This window comes from Strix aluco, chromosome 5 (genome assembly GCF_031877795.1).
Source record: "Strix aluco isolate bStrAlu1 chromosome 5, bStrAlu1.hap1, whole genome shotgun sequence".
In the NCBI taxonomy this organism is placed as follows: Eukaryota; Metazoa; Chordata; class Aves; order Strigiformes; family Strigidae; genus Strix; species Strix aluco.
This window is the reverse complement of record NC_133935.1, coordinates 11,804,586-11,828,939: the sequence shown is the minus strand read 5'-3', so window position 1 is coordinate 11,828,939 and position 24,354 is coordinate 11,804,586. Positions and strand designations below refer to the sequence as shown.

General features: G+C 41.5%; 1 protein-coding gene across 5 annotated transcripts in view; it reads left to right on the top strand.

Moving 5' to 3' along the window:
• The window catches only part of TBXAS1 (thromboxane A synthase 1), a 232,174-nt gene that overhangs the window by 147,550 nt on the left and 60,270 nt on the right, over positions 1-24,354 (top strand). For all 5 annotated transcript variants that reach the window (XM_074825958.1, XM_074825959.1, XM_074825957.1 and 2 more), the window contains one exon: positions 14,370-14,684. In XM_074825958.1, the coding sequence (XP_074682059.1) occupies positions 14,370-14,684 (315 nt within the window). The remainder of the gene's footprint in view (positions 1-14,369; positions 14,685-24,354) is intronic.

The following is a 24,354-nucleotide window of genomic DNA, read 5'->3' as shown; positions in this document are numbered from 1 at the left end:
CATACTTCACGTGTCCCACCTCAGTTAAATCCGAGGTTCAAAGTTCCGTCATGCACGTGAGCCATCTTACTGACTTCTTGGAGCACCACTCACATGCTTCAGTTTGCAAGAACATAGACTTGTACCAAAGGACAGAAATGAAATCGAAGCACCTGGGTGTTCATACTGATTAGGCTGGTAAAGTTTCTGCATGTCCAGAGTTGCCAAGAATGATCTTGCAGACAGTACTGGGAAAATGTGGGTATCTATGCAGGAAAAGCTAACCTCACTTTCTAAGAGATGTGGCGCTCCTTCAGAGGGCCTGCCAAAAAATGGTAACTTTGCCCCTTTCTGGGCAGAACAGGGGAGGTTCAGGTGCTCCTATAGCAGCATTAACACGATGCCTTCAGAGTTATGGGGAGAAAGGACTTAAATGCTTCTGTCAGTGAGGTTTGCATGCATTTTCCTCCTGTTTTCACCAGCTGATGCAGGAAGTGAAAATGGACATTTGGCTTTGCTGATCTACAGCATATGAGAAACATCATTTAATTGAGAAGGGTGGGATTTTTAGTGTTGAAAAAAGGCTTTTTCATCCAGAGTAAAAATAAACCCACATGCTCAGTTGTCGGTAATGTCAAGAGTTTTAGTGACTTTTTAAAATTGTGTTTATATGGTAAAATCAGTCACTTAAAATACTGTTTATCAAAAATCCAGGCCAAAAGATAGCTTAAGGACTCTTTCAAATAATGTCTGTAGTAAAATTTCTCTGAAAAACTGGAGGAGGAAAGAAATGAAATGCAACCGTGTCTTTTTCAAAGAAACTGCCCCATCACTGAAGGGGAGATCAAAAGTCCTTTTTTTTTTTTTTTTCTATTTTGGCCAGCCCTACTTACACCTCCTTCTAGGTGCTGGTAATTGTGGCTATACCCTGTTTTTCCTGTTCTTGATACTGAAGGGGAGGGAGTGTTCACAGCTCTGGTTTATGTGTCCATAAAAATAAGAAGAGCAAGAGCTCACTGTGCTTTGAAGGTGGGAACCTGCAAACACTGGTCTGTCAATGAACTCTGTGGTGGTTTGACCAAAACAGCCAAAAAATGGAGGATGAGGAAGTTAAAAAAAAGGTGGTTGTTCCTTATAAGGTCGTGGGTCTCTTGCTTCTCCTGTGCAAACTAGAGCTGGCCCACTCGTCATGAATTTTTTGCTTTACCCTCCCTTATGATGGCAAGGGGACCCTGTGCTTGTTATCCAAAGAGAAGTTCAAATGTTGAAAATCCTGTTTATGCCTGTGGTAATTCCCTCTAGGCAATAACGTCAGTGCTGCCCACTTGTCCCAGCCTGATCCTGTGCTAGTAATGAGTATTCGCAGCATGCATTTCAATGTCTGATTAAATCTTTCTGAAAGGCCATCTGTTTGAGGAGGATGTGGCATAGGCTTTAATACTTTTTATACCTAGTACTCAATACTGCTGTTTCATGACCTTAGACATAAAGTTTGTCCCCTGGTTAGTTAGCATCTCTCCTGATACTCTGATCAGAGAAAATAATTGGATCAAGGCTGTTGCAACCTGTTGGGTCACTGTGTGTCTTTGGTGAAAAGTTCGTGGGTGTTGGGTCAGAGAAGTTACACATACCCAGTGAGACTTTGCAGTGTCCAGGGCTGAGAAAAAGGTATCTGTTTTCTGGGAAGGAAGTAAAGCATCTCCAGCTGCCTTTCTCTTCTAGCACTTGGGGCAGAATCTGATGTAGTCATATATCTGTTGATACATGCGAAATCGGTAAGTAATCTGGCCTTTCTGCTACATGCTCTCATCTGTGCAAAATGTCCAGCCTAAGCAGTGTTACATCTGTCTTTCAGGGTCATTTTCCTATAGGCTTGGAGGCACAGTTTCCTTTTGTGATTCCCTCAGCATAAAGTAAATCTTCTCCAACGTGTCTTTTCTCACTTCCTGTCATTTGCTTTCCTTCATGGCGAGATTGAGATCGTACCATGGCTGAAAGGCTGAAAGGAAAAAATGTCACTCTGAAGTTGTGAACATTCCCTTTCTTTTATAACTTCTGTCTCTTACAGTTCCTTATCTCTTCTGCATGTCAGCCTTGAGGTCTGTCCCTCCCAAGTTTCTGAGAAGATCCTACTTTAAGTCACAGAGAGCCTTTCCTTTTTCCTGCTTGATCTGTGATCTCATCTTCATCCAGGGTGTGGGGTTTTCAAATCAACAAAGGGAATCTTGCCATAAAATCTGGAGATCAATTTTCTGCATAACAGGTTGGTGGCCTTTAGTACCAAGGTAGTATATATGATCTAATCTTCATTTACATAGCTGCCTTTTTTTTTTTTACTTGATCTAAATCTGCAAGGGATCAGTTGACTGGGACTGGGAGTTTTATGTGTTTAAATTACCTTGCCATTCAGAGCAATAGCACGTTTGGGTACTTTTGCTCTACAAACCAACTTTCTTATGACATATGTAACTAGAGCATAGCATCTAAATTCTTAATTTAGAAAAAAATCACAGATTTACTGACCTAATTGCAATAACACAGCTTTCCCTTTCTGTGTCAGTTTTAACATTTTCGTTTTTGTCTTTCATGTTTCATCCTTTTTTTAAATTTTATCTGTTACTGGTTCATCAACCTTCCTCCCCGAATTGCTCCCAGAACTAGGAGGGGAGTTGCAATACTTGTGGATTTAGTGGATGATCTTTGAATTTGTCTCTGTTAGTCTGTGTCTCTATTTGCCTAGAGTGACCTCTCTCAGCCCCACGCACTGCTTTCTTTCTGCAATACAGTATGACCTTTTCTGAAGCTGTTATGAAAAAGCTGTTCCATGATATTTCATTCTGGTCCAACCGTCTTGCCCATCTGTTGGCATGTTTTGATCTCTGGGGGTTTTTCCCTTGATCTATCTTAACTGTTGGTATCTACTTTGCACTCCTTTGATATTTCTTCCTTTTCTCTTGTGTCTACTTACCTTAGCAAATCCATACTCCTACTTATAAGAGACACCAACAGCCTGTCTTGCCAACAGGAGAACCATTTATGTGGCCAGCATTTGGATGCTAAGTGCCTGAAGTTGCTTTTCTTTTGAACCTGGTGGCAAGTCAATCTGACCATCTCAATACACAAAGGTGACCAACTTTGCTGCGGAAATTCTCTTCTTGCCACCAGGCCAGGCTGCCCCAGGGGCTGCCTCTCCTACCCCAGTCTGCTGGAGCCAGCAGAGCCAGAGGCCTTCGCTAGACCCCATCCGCTCATGATCGTATACGGATTTTGAGGATAATTTAACATTAGAGTTACTTATTATGGAAAACGACAGATTGTCACTGGAAACCTTGAGGAGAGGCTTTCTAAAATGTGCCCTTGATGTCAGCTGGCTGCAAGGCGGGAATCCCTGCGTGGCATTCCTCATCTGATTTTTGCTAAAGAGCAGCCTGAACGATTGTGGCGATTCCTCTCCCTCCCTGAAAATCTGCCTAGGAAATCCTGCATCTGCGGCAGTCAGTGGCAGCCTTGCCCTGGTTTCATTGCCTGTGACTGTGCAGGGCTTTCTCCACTTTCTTCGCAGTGACTACCCTTCATTTTTTCCTCCCGCTGGGATAAGCAAGCAATGTCTAAGAGAGACAGAGACTAGAGGGGAACCGAGCACCTCCTTTCTCTCTTCAACAGAAATGTACACTTTTTAATAATGTAATCTCAATTAAAAACATACCAATTAAAATGGGCTTTTTAGTAGGTCTCTGGGGAGAGGGAGCCATAATTCACATTAAAATGTAAAGCTTCAGAAGCAAGGAGACCTAGGTGCATTGCAAGTGCCCAAATATTCAGTGATTTTAATTACAATGGAAACTTGATAAATTGCTTTGTGCCACAATCCATTATTAACAGCTTAATGAATATCACTGCTGCCTGTTTTAAACTGCTCCACAGTGAAAATTGTTGTCAGTATTTCAGTTGCAAACTCTGATTTTTAGTGTGTTTGTAAATTGGGCCCCTTAAAAAGGGGAGGAGGGTGAAAGTCCACAGGCTTGGCTTTGGGTCTGGATAAGTTCTGCTGGCTGCAGCATCCTGAGAGAGAGACAGGAGGGAACATGGAGCTTGTTTCACAAGTCTTGGGACTGTCAGGGGTTAAATCTGCTCCTTGCACAGTTTAAGAGCAATGTCAGAGCTGGTTTTGGGCACACAGAGGACCCTTATGCCAGCTGAGGGGTCACCAGAGCACGTACCTTTACATGTGCTGTTTCTCTGCACGCTACCCATTAGGCTGGAGTGGACTGTTTGGGGTGTCTGCTCAAGAGTAAAAGGAAGCAATAGTGTAACAGCCCATGTTCAAGCATGCTGATGAGCTTATTTTGGAGTGAGCAAAGTGCAAGTTGGTTCAAATTTTCCAAGTTTTAGCTAGCAAAAAACTGATTTCAGGTATGGAATTAGGCAAGTCCTTTTGGAGCACTGAAATGTAAACAGTGATTGTGCTCAGATTTGAACGGGGACGAAACATTTATTTTTTTTCTTGACAGTTATTATGTCTGTAATTGTGCTAATGTTAAGATGCTATATATCTATATGTATATTTATAGTAAACTAGTACCTTTCTCCCCCTTTTCAAAGCAGCTTAATATTTCAAGGATAAAGGTTATTATTAGGAATGTTATTATTTTAGATGCTAACAGCAGGTATAGTGGGCTTATAGTTGCGCCCCATTGAAGTGTTAAGCTGTAGGGATTTAAGTAGCTATGGTCTGGTTTCTATGAGATTTATTATTTATTGTGGGTGTTCTGTTTTCACTTTTCACTTGATCGTGTGGTCTGACCCAAGGGTTACAGTCACCAAAGTGGGGTTACTGCCAGGTGTTTGACAAGATCTTGACAAGATCTGAGTGAGGCGCGAGGTAGATCTCAGGACAGAAATGTCTGGGAACTGCTCTTCTCATTCAGAGAAGTCACAAGCGTGTGTATGGGATAAACATGATTTGTCTGAATGTAATTAATGTCTTGGGTTTTGCTATTATTATTCTGATTATGTTTTTCTGGAAAACAAAAGCATATTCACTTTCCTCATCTCAGAAATGGCAGCATTACTCATAATGATGTTAACTTGCACCCTGCCAATTACACAGAGCTCTCCTGGTTCATTATATCAATAATTACACATAGGATTTTTATTTTTTTTTCTTGTGAAAAATCTTTCATTGACAGAGGAGTAATGATGCCTGCAAGTTGCTTAAGAATTTCTCAGTCAGGGATATGTAAGATGTGGGAGATGTCCTCATATTTTCGGGGAGAAAGACAGCTGGTATTCTGGCATGCTAATACTCATGTGCTTCTGAAGTTGTGGTTTTTTTCTAGTTTGACTTTAGGAAGCATTGCAGACCACAGGGCTGCCTGACTGTCATTTCTCATGCATCTCTGTACTGGCAGAGGACAAAGTGGCATGAAATATATAAAATGCCATCTAATTTTTCTTTTGTTCTTTAATTCATGCACATATGCTGCTTCTGTGTGTTTATCAGTGTGCACAAAATGCCTATATTTGCAAGATAATAGCTGTGTAAATACTAGAAAGTCGTATTGAAACTCTGTGAAGGAAAGGAGAGCAGGGGGAGAATCCTTCCTGCTACCGAGGAGCCATCTATTGGATAAAACCCATAACTGAACCAAGCATCCATGAAACTGCGGAGGATAACACAATTTGTTATTGGTCACCGGGTAGCTGAAAATAATTCTTTCCTTCCCAATGCTGCTTTCATCCACTGCATTAGAAATCTGTACCCCTTCATGCACACAAGTGGAGAGTCAGATGTAGAGGCGATTTATGTACTATAGGTAAAAGCCAGTTTAATATAGCCGAAGATCCAGGATAAATCCTAATGTAGGGTGCAGGTGTGATCATGAATGGATAAGCCAGCAGTAGGATTGCCCGCCAGCAGTGGAGAGCAATTGCTCAGAGAAGTGATAGAAAAGACAAGTGTTTTTTCCATATTGTTAATAAAGAACATAAATAACATTAACTGTACTTTTTTGTAATGGTACATGTTATTTATATCAGTCACACAGCCATAATTAATTTAGTTTAAAAAAAAAATTATTTTTTTTAGTTACCCAGAATTTCTTAAGGCCATTGCAATACCAAATAATGAGATGTTCATTCCCTCAAAACATATGCAATTTATATGTAATATGATGCAGAAAGAGATGCTTTTGAACAAACCATGGGAAGAGATGAGGGAGGACGGGATGTGAACAGTAAATTCCCTGGATGACCCCGAAACATCCTGATGGCTCTTCAGAGTGAGTGGTGGGGCTTTGCAAGCATGTTGAAGAGAACATATGGGGCAGGAAGAACAAAGGATAAAGAAGCAATAATGAGATTCCTGTGCATTTTCTTGAAGTCGGGCAACTGCTAAAACCAGAACTGATTATTAATCAGGAATTAAATTTAAGCAAATAAAATTATAATCTGTGGCAAATAGAAAAGGAGCAGAGGGCTGTCTGCAACAGCAGCCTTTAGTCAGCAATTTGAGTCAGCAGAGGTCAAGCTTCTGGGTGTCAGACCCTTAGCCTAAAACACTCCCTTCCTGCATCCTCCCTTCCTCCTGCAAATAGCGGAGGGGAGGAGTGTTGGAGGGTTTACTGGGAGGCCAGATAAGCTTTGGGGGAAGATGTGTGCATGCAGCATGCGGCAGGGTGGTCAGCTCACTGCTGCTTTGGGAGTCAGTGCCTGTTCCACACACTGGTGTGCATGTGGGGGCCCAGCCCAGGCTGTTCTTCCCTGGCACCCAGTTATTTTTTCTCTTGTTCTATTTGCCCACTGTGTATTCTGATAACCTCACTCCTCCACCTCCAAGCAGCAAAACATGTGCGGGGCAGAAGAAGTTCAGCTACCACACACACAAATCCAATATTTATTGTTTGTACGCTGATAATGCCAGGAGTCATTATCAGAGTATTGTTAGCCTAAACGTTTTGCAAATACAGGATAAGGAGGTAGCAGTCTGCTGTTATTTGCTACCAGTGTCTCTTGCTCACCATGATGCAGGGATTGGGGAAGTTGGATGAGACTCTCTAGCCATTGCATTTTGGGCTGTTTTCTGAGCCTTCCCCATGTGTGCATGCGATGGAGAGAGCTGTGGTGGTTATACTGTTGTGCTGTGCTCTGGGCTGAGGCTGCCAGCCCAGTGCGGCAGAGCTGCCAACCAGCGTCTGACACTTGTTTGCCATTAGACTGAATTTCATGGAGAGGTTTCGTGCTTCTCTGAGACACCCAGCTCATTTTGTTCAGCCTGGTATTGGAAGGAAAATCCTCGGTCAGAGACAACCATCAGTTCGTTAGGGGTGTAAATGGACCAGGCTGCAGGCAGTCACTTGGTTTTACACTGAAGAACTACCAGAAGGGTTTCCAACTCTCTAGGCAAGTTGTAGGTTTCTCTGTGGGCCCCCATAATTAATGAAACAATCAAATAGGTGTGTGCCTTATTTTCTGTCTCCCATAACTGTAGTATCTCTTCATCCTGTATAACACTTCAGCCAAGTTAGGCCTCTGGCTTGGATCTTTGCAGCTCACAGTCAGCAGGTCCACACACTTGAGATTAAAAAAAGCCTCCTTCTACAAGAACCATAAAGAGCTATGTTAAGCTTGTTGCAGCTAGAAACAGTTCTTTGCTCTCTCTCCATTCACGAACAATTAGATCTGAAATTCAAATTTTTCATCAATGAACTGTGTGAGAACATCTCTAGAAGGAGGTGGTTGTCTTTCAAGATGTGAGCCCTCTAGTGCCACTTTCAGCAGTTTAAGCTGAAGGGAGATGGGTCCCTAAAAAAATCTTGGTTTTAAGAATTGCCCCCAGCTTTATTTTCAGGTCAAATTAGGCTTGTTCATGCCTCTGTAAATTACTAATGCTCTTGCTTTAACTTTGCATTTTAAAGGTCAGAAAAGTGCAACATTTTTGAGGAAGAAACCAGCAGTACCTGAGCACTCTTCTTCTTCACCTCAGGAATGGAGGCACTACCATGTGAAAACAGTTTTGTATTTTTCAGCAGTATGATTTCTCTGTTATCAGCATGCTTTGTTAAAGACCTAACTGAAGTAATATATGGAGAGAGAGAGAGACACACATATACAAGTACAGGCTCAGATGTTGCAGGTGTAGCTGGGTGAAATCTAACAATCTGCATTATCTGCAGTGACTATCTGGAGGGGAAGTGACTATCTGGCAGTGACTATCTGGAGGAGGGGAACCCTCTCCAGTGATGAAAATGGTTCAGTGCCGGGATGGACTGCCTGGGGAGGCTGTGGGAAGCTAGGCTTTGGCTGAGTTTTTAAGAACAGGTTAGACAAACATCTGTCAGTGTTGGTTTGGCTGATGCTGCCTCGTGGCAAGGGGATGGAGTAAATAACTTGCTGAGTTCCTTCCAGGCTTCGTTCCCCCATGTGATGGTGCTTTTGCCTTAAACTCTTTGAGTCTGTGTAAGTCTGTTTTCATCCTAGGTCTTAAAGGGTTTTCTGAGATCATCATTAGCTTTTCCTCACGGGGTTTTATAAGATTTGATGCATGTTGTACCGATTTTACAGGTAGAGAAGGTACACCAGTTATAACTGTGTTTTAAAAGCAAAAAAGGGAGTGCAGCTTTAAGCATCCCAGCTTCTGTGGAGGTCCGTGCTTTAACCAGTAATTCATAGCAGCCATTCTTCAGATTTAGTGGCAAACTCAGCCAATAAAATCCATGTCATATTTGAATTTACACTTACTCTTGTTTTTTTATTTTTATTTTTTAAAAGACAATTGGTCACATATAGAAGATATGTTTTGTTACCATGTTTAATACTTCCAATGCTCAGGTGCTTTTATCAATTTGCTGATGTACCTGCCCCTTCTGGGCCTGTTCAGCATTTCATGTAGTATTTTTGCAACATTATTGTAGAAATGCTTCTTTTTTCTTTCAAGTAGAAAGCAAAGGCGTTGCTGTGGCTTCTGATATCAAATGCAGTGTCACTGAATACTCACAGTGGTCCCTCATTGCTGTGTGCTACTGCCAGAAACTTGCAGAAGAGTTTAGTGATTATAATATATGAAAATATCAGAACAAGTCCAAAGTTATACAAAATCTTCTCGGTCTGGGGTTTCACTACAAATGTTAAGATCAGGTCAGGCTGGCAAAAGGCTATTCCACTTTCCAAGTGGCCACTTACTGAATTTTGGTTTTTTGTTAAATTTACTCAGATTTTTAATGCAAGTTATATTGCTTTGTAAGATGCGCCTGCCCTCAGACATCCATCCCATTTACAATAAAAACATTACAGTTTCACCAACTGATGTTAACAAACGCAAACAAAAGAATTTTTTCTGCCAGACTGAAAGCCTCCCAGCCACTCTTGAACAATGTCCGTACCCTCCAGTTCAACAGACTCCAGGTCCTTCCAGAGCTAAGCATCACCTCTGAGAGCACCATGCTCTCAACTTTGAGGGTTGTCAGCTCTGGCCTCCCAGTTAATTCCAGCTTCTGGGTTCAAGCACAAGGCAAAAGGACAATCTCTCTGAAATGTTTTGGGACTGGATGTATTAGCAGAGAGACTGGCTTTTTTATGATTTCACTGAAAAACCAAATGAAACTTGCAAGTGTTAGGGAGAGGTTGAATTTGATCCTTTGAAAGCAGTTTGGCAAAATGATAGTTGGGGCTGCATTTTGTGTTTCTTTTTCAAAAGGATCTGTGTAGCTACCACAGTGCTTTACTGAAAACTTCAGGGTGACACAGGTTTGTCTCACCTAAAAAGAAGGTTGCTAAGTCAAACTTACAAAAAGTGACCTGGATATAAACTAATATAGCGGTGTTTGTACAAGTTTGTAGGAAACTAAAATAATACGAGATGTGAGCTTGCTACCTGTTAGATAAGGATTCTGAAACTTAGCTTCTGCTTTTCTGAGCTGCCATCAGAGCATTTGAGAAAGGTTAGGGGGGGTTTGCACAGTTTATTTTGAGCGGTGTTACATTAGCGGCATCACATTTGTATGACTTCTGCACCACAGCAAGTGCTTTACAGAGTTATTTACCAATATTTTACCAATAATTACCAATAATTTACCAATTATGTCATCTAGTTTGATTTCTTGATTCATCTTTAAGTTGTTTTTTGTAGTTCTGGGCTCTTTTGAACTGAAAATGGGGAGCTGAACTATCAGAGTGGTTCAAAATTTGAGTATAGTTTGCAGAAAACACAACGGAAATCACAGCATTAAGAACAAAAATTCCAACTGATACACATTTCGTAGTTTTCCTCAAGTAATTTTTTGGCTTCACCTTGCAGAGAATTTGAGTGGCTCAGTCTCTCTACCAAAAGCGTAACCCAAGGGTCCCCTGGATCCCCAAAGCAGCGGTGCATTTGCCAAAAGGTCAGCCAGTGTGTTGATCTTAGATATGAAAACACAGTGCCCTGTTCAGGATGGAAGGAGCTGGAGACATCCCCCGCCTCCCCAGGACCCTTGCCTCCTGTGAAAAAAGTCATGATACATCACATATGTGAGAGATATCTCTCTCTTCTTCTGACAGTTGCAAAACTTAAAAGCAGTGATTTGTGGAGGGGTGATAGATACTGCCGGATTGGCCTTCCCCAGTATAGCACACATCTATTCTTCCGGTGGGTAGCACATAGCTCGTTACAGTTCTGTGCAGAATGATTTCTCTGCATGGCCAGGCGATGTTTAAGGAGACTAATGAGAGAAATGATACGGCCCAGAACACTGGTGTCAGGAAATATATTGCAAGGTGTCTATCTTGGGGAAGCTGAAAGCAGGGCTTGTCTTATTATATATTTCAAAGGGGATGTCTGTGTCACCACCAAGTTAGACATGCACCCTGTCCCATACTGCATTCAAATTAGATTTTTTTCAAATAGCAGCTATCCATTCAATTTTCATTGGCTTAATGATAGGTTCTGTGTTGTACGGGGGCAAAACAAGACTCTGTCTCATTGGCACGCCGTTCTTTTGAAGTGGGAACTTGTTTCTGAGGCCATTGTAACATAACTATGCAAGTGTCAGAGGACAGGATAGAGGCTATTATGGGCTTCTGCTTTTTTTGTGAGGAAAATCAAACAAATGTCCCCGATAGAAAAAGGAAGCCAGCAGCTGTATGTGATGACCAGAGAATGGTTTTGTGCAGTGACACTGTCAGTACCTGGTCTGTTGTCAAACTGATAAAACTGCCTTTTTTTTTTTTTTTTCTGCTGTCAACTGGAGAAAATCTCTGTGAATTTTCATGAGATACCTTTTCCTCATTTCCAGCACTTAACAATCCAATTATATTTGGTTTTATGCTACTGTTTGCCTCTATTGCCATTGTTAGGTTTTTGAGTCAGAGTGATTTTTCCATCTTGATGGTGCGGAAGAAAAACATGTTTCATTGTGAGTGGTTATAACCCTGGAAATCTTTTCTCTTGCTTGGGTTGATGATGATTTTTTATGTTGCATTCTATACTGACACCTAAAGTGAAGTAGAATGAACCATAAGGAAGAGAAGCTTTACTAAAATATAGCTGCTTCCACTGTGTAGAATTATATTAGAAAAACCTTGCATCTCTCTAATTTTATGCTTTTTTCACCCCACTATTATTCAAGTGGTTTTTACAAATTAATGTTGTTTTTGTAAGGATTGTTTATGAAGCCATTGCTCTTAGCAACCCCTGCTCACCTGTGAGCAAATTACATGGCACAGATAAGATATCTGGTTGTTTCTCAATACTGTGACCTTATAAACAGATTCTGCAACAAGACAAGCTTTTAAATTCCTAACCAAATATATTATGTGAGTAATAAAAAGAGCTCCTCAAAATGGCCACAGAGGCATTTCAGAGCACATTCTTGGGAATATTCACTTATGCTAGCATTCATTAAGTTTGCTTTCAGCAAAAATTCTCATGAATGAAATTTTATTCACTAGTCATTATGATTATTACTTTACTATCACAGCAATAACCAGATGCTTTGTGTAAGGCCGGGACCTGATTTTGTCTAAGGCTGGAGAAACATCTTATAGGATCTCCAGAGATTGTATTGTCTAAATATAAGACCAGACTCAGCTAAGAGCTCATGACTGGGAACTGCAAACCCTCAGAGAACAATGGGTTTGTTTACAAGAAAATTCACGGCTAAAGAAGGATGAATGCAGAACCATACCAAATTTTATACCATTTGAATTATAGTATGTTACAGTGTTACAACTCCAGTGAATATGAATGTAATTATACATTTTTATGTTATAAAGATAGTTTAGGTGATGATGACTAGTCTTATGGTTAAAAGGGACTTTCTCTACAGATCCAGTTCATTACTGTACTGGACTAATTTATCCACACACTAATGAACACACTGGAATTGGACTGTTTTGGGGTTATTTTATTTTAAAAATGGCCTAACACAAATATATGTACCAGGAAAATCCCTGAAGCGTAGTCTGTGCCAAAGAGTTGGACTCTGAGTTGTGCAATACATGGACTCACAGAATGTGAATAAAGCCCTTTCTGGAAAAGTTAAATGAGATTTTTAGCTATGCACAGCTGAAGTATGCATGAAGTCTTGTTTCCTCCAGTCTAGAAGAACATAAACGAGGTATCCTATCATGCCGGAGGAAGACGACTGTGACAGGGCAGTTGCAGCTTTTGACTGTATTAGAAACGAGAGACCAAGGAAGCATGGCCAGTCTGAATATGGAAATTGGACCTAAATCTAGGCACAAGGAAGTATTTTCAGAGCTGGAGCTCATTCACTGAGCACAATGTGTATACTGTTGCTTTGTATGCCTTCACTTACTGGGGGAAAAGCATGTATCCCGTGCCTTGGAGATGATGCAGTTTGACTGGCCAATTTGTAGAGGCCTTGAGCATGCAGTGATTGGCACTGGCTACTATCTGGAGCGTTGATTCCTGGGTGTACCAGGGTGCAAGGTGCACTATGGTCGTGAGTACAAGGTTTGTAATGAACATGTGCAAAATGAAAAGTTTCTGTGGGGTGGAGGGAAGGAGCTGTTAAAGAGGTAGTGTGCCAATCCCTTGTATTACTCAAACCTCAAAATAGTCATTTCTCTCTGTCTGTAGGATAGGTCAGAACAGTTTGTTGGCAGCAGAGCTAAGCACAGGACGCTAAGTATTTCTCCTCTTTTGTTGTCTCACTGCTCTCTTTTCCCATGTCATGTGAAAAAAAAAAAAATATCTGATTAAGTCCTTTGACATTTATAATTAATTAGTCCTTCCTTACTCTTATCTTGTTTGCCTGTCCTTTTATTTGGCTTTTCCTTTTTCTACTTTATCTCTCAATCATCAAATCCAAGAAACCATTCAAATGATTTCTTTTTAACAGATAAATGCAGCTTTACAGCATTTTTTTCTTTTGAAGAAAGACTTGGTCCCTTCTTTTGTGCATCCCACTGCACAAGTTGTCATGTTCTGGCACTGCAGTCACTTCTAAGTCCTTGAGCTATCATGTATTCTGTTGGTATTTGAGGAATTGAAAATCAATCACATAGCCTTATGGCTTAGGTTCAGCACAATTCTATTATGCCCGCTCCCAAAAGTCAATTCAAACCTTTTGGGTTATATTTCAAAGCCTAATCAAGCTTGCTGTCCAGACTGGTTTGGAGTCAACTCACTCTTGTCCATAGGTCTGTTTATTAGAGTTTTTCTGTCAGAAACTAGTGTGAGAGAAAGCAGTTTTCATAACGGTAGAATCATTCAGTGGGCAGTTTGCAAAGACAAGCCACCCAAACAGGTGTAATGCATTTCTGCAAATATGTTAAAAAAAAGAACCCCTATGTTGGTACAAATGTTCATAACTGTACTTTCTCATAAAAAGATACACCAGTTTACTGAGATCAGTTTCTAGTCCTGTCTTGTTAAGCTGGTACAGATATTATTGTAGATGCAACCCTAAACCTAGATGGTGACTTTCATGCTTTGGACCATGTAAACAAATGAGGATGGTGCCTCCAAGCAGATGGACCAACCTCTCCAAGCATGGGTTGTGCCACCTCCACTTGGCAGGTGCACGTGGGACAGTACATTGACTATGTCAATCCCCTTACCTCCATCAAATGCCAAGAACTCACCCTGAGGATAAAAGAAACTCTGTATGGAGCTGGCCATTAGCAATCCTCTGTGAAAACCTGTACCTGTTATGTATTGGGGGCAGATCAGTCTCATCCTGCTGGGAAGAAAGCAGTGACTGGCTTTTAGTGATGGCACTTCCAGCTGATTCATAAAGTCTCCTTGTTTGGTGAAAGGCTGGTGGCCATTCTGTGGGAGCCAAGTGGGCAGTATAAATAGGAAACAGCTCTCTCCTTCCATCCCCCATGAGTAAAGGCACTGCTTTGTAACCCATTCTTTGTTCTTCTTCTCATCCTGTATTCTGCAGAGACGCAGAGATTTTCTTCAGTGGATGCTCGACTCCCGCGACTCAGCTGACTCCCTGGCAGCCGGGTGTTTTGATGTGATCGGTCCATCTGCTGCTTCCAGACAGAACGAGTCACCTCTTGCTGGCAGAGCCCCATCTGAAAAGGTTCAGAAGTCGTTAACAGAGGATGAGATAGCAGGCCAGGCTTTCCTGTTCCTGATCGCTGGGTATGAGACCACCACTAGCACACTGTCCTTTGCCACGTACTTGCTAGCCACCAACCCAGAGTGCCAGGAGAAGGTGCTTCAGGAGGTTGATGAGTTCTCAGCAAAACATGTGAGTACGATGTGCTGGTGTGGAGCTTCATGCAAGGAGCAAGGCAACGTGAAGGTTGTCATACCACTGTGGCACCTGCAAGACCCTTCTTTGTCTTAGTTATGTATGCATATATCAACATTTTATTAATATTTTCCACCAAAAATTCAAAATTAATCTATACTGTTTAGGTTTTTTTTGGAAACTGTTAGTGTCACTTTACAGCAACTGAAGAGATGGCCCAGAGACCTTGTGTCATGGTGAAAGCTTAACCTTTACAAAATATTTTACATTATTGAAATAAACCAGCTGTCACCAGACAAACTACATATTTCTATTTTTTCCCTCTTGTCCAGATTTTTATTTTTTTTGTGGTCAGTTTTATTTACTGATCTTTGTAAGGAGATAAACAGCATTCTTACAAACTATCAACTGCAAAGTTTTGCTTTAAATGGTCATACTTCTTTTTTTTTTCTTCAGCAGCAGAATATATGTGTATGCTTTAAAAAAAAATCACAATATCTAATTTTCTTATACTGTGTTCAAATTACTTCTCCTTCACTATCTGTATTTACCAAGGGCATGTATGTTTTCTGGATAAATGTTGACAATATTTTGTATATCTAGCAGACCATGCAGCAGCCATTCTTCTACCCTACACTCTCTGCACAAGTTATGAGAATTCAGATCAAGGGTCTTTTTCTTTTCATGAATGCTTTTATAATGGATCACGAGGCTAACAGGAATAAAATGACACCAGGCATGGCTGTCTTGCAGGATTTTAGCTGCTGGATTTGCATGCTGAAAGCCTTAACTACACAGTTTTGGGAGTTTCATACTTTTTATGCATTCCATACTCTGTGTTGTACTTACAGAACAAGAAAAGAGTTGTATAATTTTCTGCTTTGCTGGTAATAGAAAATTCTTGACTATGCAAAGTGTGCCCGTTCAAAAGCTACCATTTCCCTCCTTTTGCTTGTGCAAGCATAAAAGCCAGGATTTGTGTGCACAGAAAATGTCGTCTTTTGTCTTGCGTGATGAGGTTCTGAGCATGGTGGTTGTCCGTCTAAGGTTGCATTTGCTCTGAGGGTGCATACGGATGACAGCAGTGGAGGTTAGGACTGCGCAATCTGATCCACAGAGCTTTTCTTGGTGCATGCTTCATACCTCTGGTGTGAGTTAACTCAGTACAATGAGACTGTTGATGTGTTATGTTCTAACATATAGGGCTTGGGTTATATTCTGAGGTTATTAGCTCTCAAACACTCCAGCTGGAGCGTATTTACTTGTTTCATTCAAATACGGCAGATCTAATTATGCCCTTGTGTCTGGTTAGTTCATCTGACTTCCTTAAGTCCTGCAAAGATGTGAAGGTGCAACTTGGCCTGGAGTATTAGCAGTTTACTGGTTAATACTGGTGGCAGAGTTGCGCATAGAAACCACTATTATGCAGCCCCAAGGAAAATACGGTTCATCTCCTCACCAGTTCCTGAAAACTGATAGCCTAAGACACCAAAGTGAAATTGCTAGGAGAGGTACCCAATGTGATAGGTACACGATGTCATTCATATCCGTCTGTAGACAGGATATGAATTAGTAAACTTTTCCATGTGATTGCATAGAAAGCTGACTGCAAGCAGTCCTTAACTGGCCAATTCCGTACAGAGATTTTACGTAGGGAGACCATGTATATGGCTGTGTCTACGTTACCAAGTAGTGTGCTCCCATAGACACATATTCATCATCTAGCACAGTTGGTAGTGAGGACTGTTGGGTGCACACTGTACACACCTCAGGAGTTTATTTTGGGTTAGTTCGAGTCTGGCTCTGTGTACCAAATTCCCCTCAGCAGTTGGACCAATCTTCTGGTTTAGTTTCAGGTAAAGGAGCCCTTGCTGTGCACTTGGAGACTGCAGTGTGAACCAGTGCAAGAGACTTGTATGTGAGTGTGCTCCTGATCCAAGCTGGAGAACTAGATAGACCCTATGTTGTATATGGTTTCTCTGAGCTGTCACTCACTATTCATAGTGTTTCAATAATAATCCAATTCAAATACATAATGCTTGACTCTTTTGGTGCTCTAAGAGGAATATTTTGCTAATAATTTCAGCTTTTGCAGTATCTAGGAGAGGTGGTGGAGCTAGGGACGCTTGTGGCAGAGAAGTTAAAACTTGGTGTAGAGAGATGTCACTCAAATGAAATGAATTGGTTTTGTAGATCAGCACTGTACACAGTCTGCGTGGTGCCTCAACCCAGACCGATGGCCTCATCCCAAACAATGCTGTCCCATGTCATATATTGATTGGCAGTACCTTTCAGATCACTTCCCCATACTTTACTAGTTTTCAGGTTTAGCTTTAGATGATGCATATGTGGCTATACGGCCAAGGAGAAGAGGGAGAGAATGAAAACTATTTATCTGCTGTCCTTGATACCAGAAAATTCATAGATCTAATCTGTGCAGTCCCAGCCTTCAAAAGATTTCCTATTATAAACAGTTCATGATTTGGAGGAGGGCAATGCACTGCTCAAGGAGCCCATCCCAGAATAAGGAAAAAGGTGCAGCAGTTCAGTCCCCTTAGTGACTGTAATTAACTACTTTTAGCCTAGAAAATAAGATCTATGTGAACGGTTTGCAAGTTACGGAGCAGAAGCTATTTTAAAACTGGGAATATATAGATGCTGTGTTCAGTTGTCATGCAAGGGAGAGGAAGGGAGGGGGCATAGCAGCTACAGGCTCACGGTTAGTATCAAGTCAGTTGCTAAGAAATTTGATTATTGCTTGTGCTCAGCACATCAGCTTTGCTCTTATAAAGGTGCTTTGCAATTTTCAGAAAGGAAGGGTTTTAGAAGGCCAAAACATGGATAATGTTACAGTCAGGTTGTTCTGACAGGTGGTGGAAGACTGCTTTGATTTGCAGATATGCAAGTGTTAAACACGGTACCCTCTTCAGCCAAATTTATACTCAGGTAATTATAACTACAAAATTCTCTCCACCACATCCCCCTTCCTTCCTCCAACCATTTCTGTTGCCTCATGCAGCATGTTTTATTGCCCTACTCTATGGTGTAGAACTGCGGTCTGATTTTACAGCAGCTGCGGTGTATCATCCCAGAGGTGGCTGTGCTTTGGTGGTGGACAGAGTGATTTATATACTCATTTACTAAAGTATATAAAGACATGTGAGAGCCATCTGAGCAAAGGTGCTATAAATGACAGGTGCCATTCCAGAGTTTTTGGCATACCAGTTGAAAACTCAAAGCACAGTGACCTTGTGATAGCCAGTAAGAAGAGCAAGGTCGGTCCATCTGGGCATACAGCAGTATTTGGGTGGCACTTGAGGATACCCCTGGGTTTGCTCTGCTCTTCATCTGTCTTGCTTGCACAGTGGGTACCTTAGCAGAATGGGACAGCATGAAGGGGAAGGAGAAAGCCAAGGCGCTGCTGTGTAAGAGATCCCTGTAGTAGCCTGGTGCAAGCTGCTGCAGTGTGGTGCAGAAATACGAGGTTAGGTGCTGGAAGTGGTCTAGCCCCAGTGCTGTGCTGGGAGTCCGGGGCCCAGAGGAGAGGCAGGTCCAACTGACTGTGTTGTACTGCTGAGTTGTGTTTTGCCAGGTTTGTCTCAGAGCTGTCTTGGGAGACCTCTCTGCCTCTCTCCACCACGCTGTAGAGGTGGCACTTCCAGGCAAGTATCCTCAGACAACAGCACCTGGATCGACTCATGGGTTGTTGCCTCTTTTTTTACCTCCTGGATCTTCCTCATCCTTTCACTAAAAGGACTTTTCAGGTCTTCTCTTGGCTGACGGTTCAGTGTGGAGGCTTGATGATGTCTCTTTTCCTTAAAGTGAGAAGAGGCACCTGGCCCATTTCAGAGTCTGGCAAGCAGGAGAAACCTCTATCATTGGCTATTGTAGAGGGCCGGACACACAGGTTATTGCCCTTCTCACCTCTGTCTGGATCTTTGGGGTGTAGGGAAAGGGAGTGCACAGCTCTTCATCATCTCTGGGGAAGCAGAGAGACAGGGTGCTGAGTGGTGACTACTGTCACTACACACTGCATCTTCCCATTGTACCTGTGAATCCCTGTGTCTGCTCCAACTGCACTGGGAAAGACAAGTTTGAGCATAATTCCTCTAACAGATGAACTGAAATGAAAACTGTAGAGATTCTGACCTGGCCCTATTCATTAATCCATCGGGGGTGTTATATGTGCCCTGTGAAGGGCCATCCACTGAAAATAAGATGCACCTATTTGCTGCAGGCTTGTTGCTGGGTGTGCAGCTTGCTTTGATACAGTGAAGACAAAATAAACAAGATGAAAAGGGAGTTAAATATGAGCTAGTGGGGGCAGGACGCCTACATCTGTGTGTGTATAAAAGAATATTACTTTCTGCAGAGACCACAGATCTGTTTCCAGGACAGTAGAGAGGGGTCAGATCTTCATAAGGTTGTAAACTGGCACAACGTGTTCAGTATTAGTTACAGGTATGATGATATGCATCAGTTGAGAAACTAGTCTGGTATATACCAGTAAAAGAGGATAGGGGAAGCAAGGGGAAAGATTGCTATTTCAAGATCAGATTATTTTTACAGAGTTTGGAGCTAAGCATCCCTAAACTGTTACAGGCTATACAGTTGTGAAAGAGATGTTTTTATCCACATTAACCAGGTGAGAAGGAATACACCTGTGATCTTCACCCTCCCATTTCAGTCAAAAACGATCCCTGTGCGGAGTTGTTACAGAGCCCTTTGGAAAACGTATATTTATTAACAGTTTTTGCACTTGTTACTGATTATTTTGTTGTAAAAGCAAGTTGATTTTTATTTATTTGTGTGTGTGTGTGCATAGCAAAAGTGTAGCATGCCTGTAGCATGCATTTGTTCTGAGCAGATGGACACTTGCTTCTGAGCCCCACTGCACTGTGAGCTGCTCTGTGTGTTTTCTCCTAAACCACATCTTCCATGCTGGGGATTCCCTTAATATGAGGTCTCTCTTTCTTACCTCTCTTTCCATTTTAGCATTTAAATGTCTCTCTCTCTCCCTCCCTTCCCCCTCTTTCCAAGCCTGAGTCATTCACAATTATAAATGATTTTTTTGTTTGTTTTACAGGACTGCACAGTTTTAGACAGGAAGAGTAGTGGTACAAAATAGATTGCAAAAACATGGGTGATCAAGTTAACTTCTCATAAGAACTTATTTGTTGCCCTTAGGTGAAATGTGGCAAGTGACTATGTATGTGCTCCTGATCTGTTGCAGAGTAAACAGATCGGGTTAAACCACTGAAATTAGGTCATTTTCTTGAGGGAAGAAAAGCAAGTATGCTTTGGGGCAGCTAAGGAGGGCAAAAGAGGTATAAGAATGAACTCTTCTGCCTCCATCTAATAAAGAAATGCGTACTTGAAGGTGCCAAGCATAGAGAAATCTGTAGCAAGGAGCACCCTGAATTCTAATCTCAGCTTCAGGTATAATTTACTGCACATTCTCAGTAATAGGCAACCGTGTCTTGCATTAACAAATGGGAAGACTTGGTACTTACAAGTTTTGGTTTTTAGCTCGTATCTACATAAGCTTCTCATTACTTGAAGCACCACAACAAAAGGTTGCATTAAAGGCCTCGTGCTAGTTACAGAACCCAAGGCACGTGTTGCTGCACTGATAGGCAAGGCTGCAGGGGCTCTGTGCTAGCCGGAAGACAACTGGTGAAGGACAGAATAGAAGCTCACTCCTCCTTGCTGCTAATGCCTAGGAATGCTTTTAGGACCTCTGACAAAGTTGAAGGAGAGCACAGGAGTCAGGACTAATAAATAAATGAAATGGTAACTAGTACTGTAAAACATTAATTGAAGACTGCAAGACCAACTGGGTTTTCCATTCTATTTTTAAAATGCCATGTACAGCTCTTATTTATCAATGCTTGTTATGATACTTAGAAACATCAATATGGAAAGTAATTAAGATCAGGATAAGCCCCATCATGTCTCTACTCCATCCGATTTCCTGTCCACACAACGCAGTAGTGTAACTATTCAGTGCTAGTGTGACCTACCAACTTTTTCACCACTGGCTAGAGCCCATAAAGTTTAAAGAAACTTCAAAGTCCTGCCATACTCTTTCACTATTTAAATGAAGATTTGGAGGTTTTTTCTTTAATGGAAAGAAATCTTCCTGTTCCTATAAATATTTGCTTTTCTATTGCTCTAGGGCCTTGGAATATTTTCAATATGTCTAATTGAAAAAGTTGACCAGACTATGTTTCAACTGTATTCCTTCATGTCGATAATATTGAATGATGCCAGCCCAAGTTCATTGCAATCCATAGTTTCATTTATGAAAAGGCACGGTTTAATTCCATTTGAACTGCTGTGTGTGGCCAGTTGTGAATTGGCTGGGTTGAACTGGACTGATACAGAATCTCCTCCTTTATGATTTACAACTTTGGCACTGAAATTTATCAAACATACTGGGTGTGGCAGTTGCTTATCTGGGGTAACTTGGCATGTCATCATTGACTTGAGTGGAGTCATACTATTTTACACTGGCTTATGATTCTGTTCTTCACTTTGAAGAGCTCCTGCAGTCTAACAGAGATGTCTTATTGTAAAGTGATTTTGCCATTTCAAAATTTTTCCTTCTCATAAAATTCCCAGAGAGCAGTGAGAGGTAGGACCATTTTTATGGTGTCTCTGCCTGATTGAGTGCTTTAGATTTTTAAGCTCTTTATGCAGAGAATCTCCTTGGTAGCACAGACTGCTTTCTCTGAGCATTAGTGAAAATGAGAGGTGAAAGTCAGAGAGATGGCACTGTCAGGGAATTACCACAACAATTTGCATGAGTTTGGTCCCTTTCATGCAGTATCTCATGGCACTGTGCTCTCAGAAGCTTGCAACTACAGAGACTAAGCTTCGCTAAGCAAATATTGCTGACGGTGGAGGCTTGCATTTATCAAGGGAAACTGAATTATAAATAGTTTGCAGAAAAAAGTCCACAGAAGAGAGTTGCTGTTACACATGCATACACATACACACACAAAACATACAAAACCAGTAAGCACAAGCCATATTGTATGGTGTTGCTGTTTATTCTGTTGAAGGAAATTGCCCTCTTTGATTTCTTTATTTGTTTAAGAAGATGTTGCAGAGCCTCACATCATTCACGAATGTCAGCTGTCAGCAATCAGTTTTGTTGTTTACAAATGAAAAGATGCTTTTAAACATGTAGAGACTAAATGCTGTTAGGTTGTATTTCTGCAGTTCTTCATACAATTGCTTAGTGTCTGAAATCAGTTAATTATCTTTGTCTTATGGTGCTTCTGTACATACAGGTTGAAGATTGCTAAGTTAGAAGAAGACAATAAGCCCTTCCCTGCATTTCTCCCCTTCTCTTAGTATCTAGAATCTACTGATTTGAATGTAGGCCTTGGCCTTGAGAGACCCAAAGTCACTTTTCTTGGGCAGAGGTTATTTTGGTTCCTAACTCTTCTTAACTCTCAACACCTTAAGGACCTCTGAGACTCGGGGCTTTGGTCTCTTTACTGACTTGTGTCTCTGCTGTATAAGAGAGGTAGCCTGAGAAAGCTCTTGAGCTCAAGCCTGCCTTGTGTTCGGCCACTTTGCCATAAGCCTGTTCCTTGATGCTGAGGGGAAGCACTTAGACAGGAAAGCTGGGGCTCAGTTTGCTCACTGTGCAAGCCTTAACAGGTATCTCTTTGCACAGGTTGCCTTCTGCCCTAGGCACCCTCACAGCACCAGCCAGAGTCCTGGAGGCCTTCCTGGAAGATCCCTGTTGCTTGCTCCCTCTTTACAGAAGCTGTGGTTTGCAGGTGGCCAGAGTCATCCTTTGGCAGGAGCATGGGCAAGCAGGAAGAGTGTGACCAGCCAGGAGCAATTCTTTTTGTTTACTGTATATCTGTAGTTCTTACACTGTATCTACAGGTCTCTGCTCTCCACAGGTAGCTTTTAAAAAGATAAGCACTTCCTGGAGAGTCAGGTTATTTATAATATGGAAAGAGTTGAGTCGATCAGCTGGTAAGTGTGTCCACGGTGTCTTTGAAGAATGTTTTGGCTTTGCTTTTTTGAAAAGTCTACTTTTAGCTTATAGGAACAAAATCAGTGTTTTAATCCCCAGTGGTGTCTTGGCATTGTCCCCCTCCCTTGACTTTTCCAGGAACCCTACCAAAAAGACCTGTGTATGAAAAAGAACCTTCCTTCTTTCCTGGGGAAATCCATTCAACAGCTGAGAACTGGTGATTCTATGTGGCCTGGAATGAGGTGTTATTGGGATGATTAATGTGCCCATATTTCAAGGAACTTTTTGTTGTTGTTGACATTGCAGGGTTCATTTACCCCTCTTCACCAAAGGAAAAAAAAAAAACAACCCACTTTTATTTTTCCATTTGTTCAGTTCAAGCTTATCAGTCTCTTGCCCATGAAGACTAATTTATCTTTTGCTTGCAATATCACATGTTGTTCAGTGACTCTGCCTTATTGCTATTCTTGAGCAAAACTGAGTCTCAGGTAATGTATGCTAGACAGATACTCATTTTCACCCCTGAATTTTCCTGATATTTTGCCATCCTCATAATAATTGACCCACTATCACTGCTACAGGGTTCATGTTAAAGAATAAATTCTTCTAGTGACATGGAACATTTAATGGTGAAGATGTTAATAATACAGTACTTTAAATGCGATTAGACAGATTTGTTTAAAGAGGAAGTAAAGGGAAGGATGCATCTTCCCTGTCTTTCTGTTCCTTCCCCCTCGCTCCATATGAGGCTTTTATGGAGGAAAAATCATATTTGCTTTTAATCTAAGGAAAAATATCACTGCTGAGTAGGAAACTGGTTACAGTTTTCTTCAGGATTCATATCCCAACTGCTGCTGTGTACCACTCTGGACATTATATGGCAATCAACATGCTTCCTTCAGGGACAGAGAAAACCAAATTCATACCAGTATCAGTATCAGTGCTAACTACTAGTATCAGTGTTAACTTTTTCAGCTACATATAGGTAACATTATTTGCAGGGTGGAGCACAGTTCCAGGTAGAATTGGTAGATCAAGTATTGCACTGGGCAGTTGAGCCTTGCAGAAGTGAGTAAGGAGGTAAGCTCAAACTACAGTAAATATCACCACCCCCCTCCACGACTTTGGGAGGGACATACTCTCAACAGTCGTGCCAGAGGAGTTACGTATGGCAGGAAGAGAGGTGCACATGCCATGACTTCTTGGGAATGGGAATGCCCTTTATGGGTTTAAGTGCCTGATCTTTGGATGGCAGTCTGTCTAGCACTCAGGACTTTCTTCTGTGTGAAGTAGGGGTCAAGTCCAGAAGGTACTATGCTATATATATATTGGGGTTTTTTTCATGGAAGTTAGGCACCAAAAGATTTTCCATAAGGTATGTGCTGTTGAATTATAAATACCTGGCAATGAAAGGGAGGACAGCCAGCCATCGGCACAACCTCAGATGCAAGAAATCAGAGAAGCCAAACCATCTGGCCCTAAAACAACTTACAAATGAGAGAGAGTAGCCTTGGACATCTGTGTCAGGACCCCACACTGTGTCTCAGCGTTAGTAACCAATTGCATTCATTAGGCAGGAGCTTGGCTCCTGGGGAATATTAAACACTAAACTAAACCGAGAAGCATTTTTAAGGTCTATGTTAGTTATCATCCATTTGGAATTAG